The sequence below is a fragment of the Lipotes vexillifer genome, unplaced genomic scaffold (assembly GCF_000442215.2).
Source record: "Lipotes vexillifer unplaced genomic scaffold, Lipotes_vexillifer_v1.1 scaffold1129, whole genome shotgun sequence".
NCBI classification, from domain to species: Eukaryota; Metazoa; Chordata; class Mammalia; order Artiodactyla; family Lipotidae; genus Lipotes; species Lipotes vexillifer.
The window spans coordinates 4,445,652-4,446,730 of record NW_006789022.1 but is presented as its reverse complement, the minus strand read 5'-3'; the positions used below and the strand labels follow the sequence as shown (position 1 = coordinate 4,446,730).

The following is a 1,079-nucleotide window of genomic DNA, read 5'->3' as shown; positions in this document are numbered from 1 at the left end:
GGGGGGGGGGGGGGCCCCCCCCCCCCCCGCTGTCCATACATCTCGGCCTTTAGGGGGCCTGTCACTTTTGGTCTAGGATCAGGGCAAAATGGCAGAGAAGTTGTTTCAAACCATTTCCTCCCACTTTCCCCTTCAAATCCTGTCTGTCCCCAGGCAGCCTCACCCTCTGGCTGCTCTGCCCCCAGCTGGCCTGCTCGGGTGACCCATCGCCCAGGTTTGCCCAGGAGTGAGCAGTCTCTTGGGATGCCGGTCTTTCAGTACTAAAACCAAGACAGTCCTAGGCAAACTGGGACACGCTGGTCACCCTACATCTGCCCCAGCCATGCTAACATCCCATCAGTTCCTCAAACTCCCGCCCCTGCTCCCCTTGGGTCTAGAACAGGGCAGTCAGGGCTGGACTTACCTGGCCATCACTCCAGTGTCTCCATCACTCCCCACCCTGTGTCCCCTCTACCTGTGACGCCCTCCTCCAACTCCTCACTCCCTAGCAACCTCTGGGCGTCTGCTTCCCTGAGAAGCCTTCCCGGGTTTCTCCACACCACCGCCCTCACCCTGGCTTGTGTTCCCGTTCCCTTGCCGTATGCTCTGCCCAGCCCGCTCAACTTATCTTTCCAGCCAGAGTGGAAGCTCTCTGCAGCCAGATACCGTGCACCCATCTTGTTTGGCTTTGCATCTCCTGTGCCTAACACAGAGTAGGCACTCAGTAAATATTTGTAGAACACATGAATGCATAGAATGAATGAGTGTGTGAATGAGAGAAGCTGAAATTTTATGCATCGGCCAATGGATGGGGAAGAGGGACCCTCCAGGGTCACCTGGTTCCTCCTTGGGAGACGCACCCTCTGGGGGCTCCGGGGACCCTGACTTGCATCTCAACCTCAGCATCACCATGTCTGGAGAGCCCATCGCTTGCATCTTTGGCTGCCAGGCCATTGTTGACACCGGTACCTCTCTGCTGGCCGGCCCAACCAATGCCATTGCCAACATCCAGAGCTACATTGGAGCCAGCGAGGATTCCTATGGCAGTGTAAGTCCAGCCCTGACCGCCTTGTTCTAGACCCAGATGGTGGATCTGCCAC

At 57.5% G+C, this 1,079-nt stretch overlaps 1 protein-coding gene across 1 annotated transcript in view; it reads left to right on the top strand.

The window, feature by feature from the left end:
* The window catches only part of LOC103088842 (pepsin A-like), an 8,671-nt gene that overhangs the window by 6,188 nt on the left and 1,404 nt on the right, over positions 1-1,079 (top strand). The window contains exon 7 of the mRNA XM_007462187.1: positions 883-1,027. Within this exon, the coding sequence (XP_007462249.1) occupies positions 883-1,027 (145 nt within the window). The remainder of the gene's footprint in view (positions 1-882; positions 1,028-1,079) is intronic.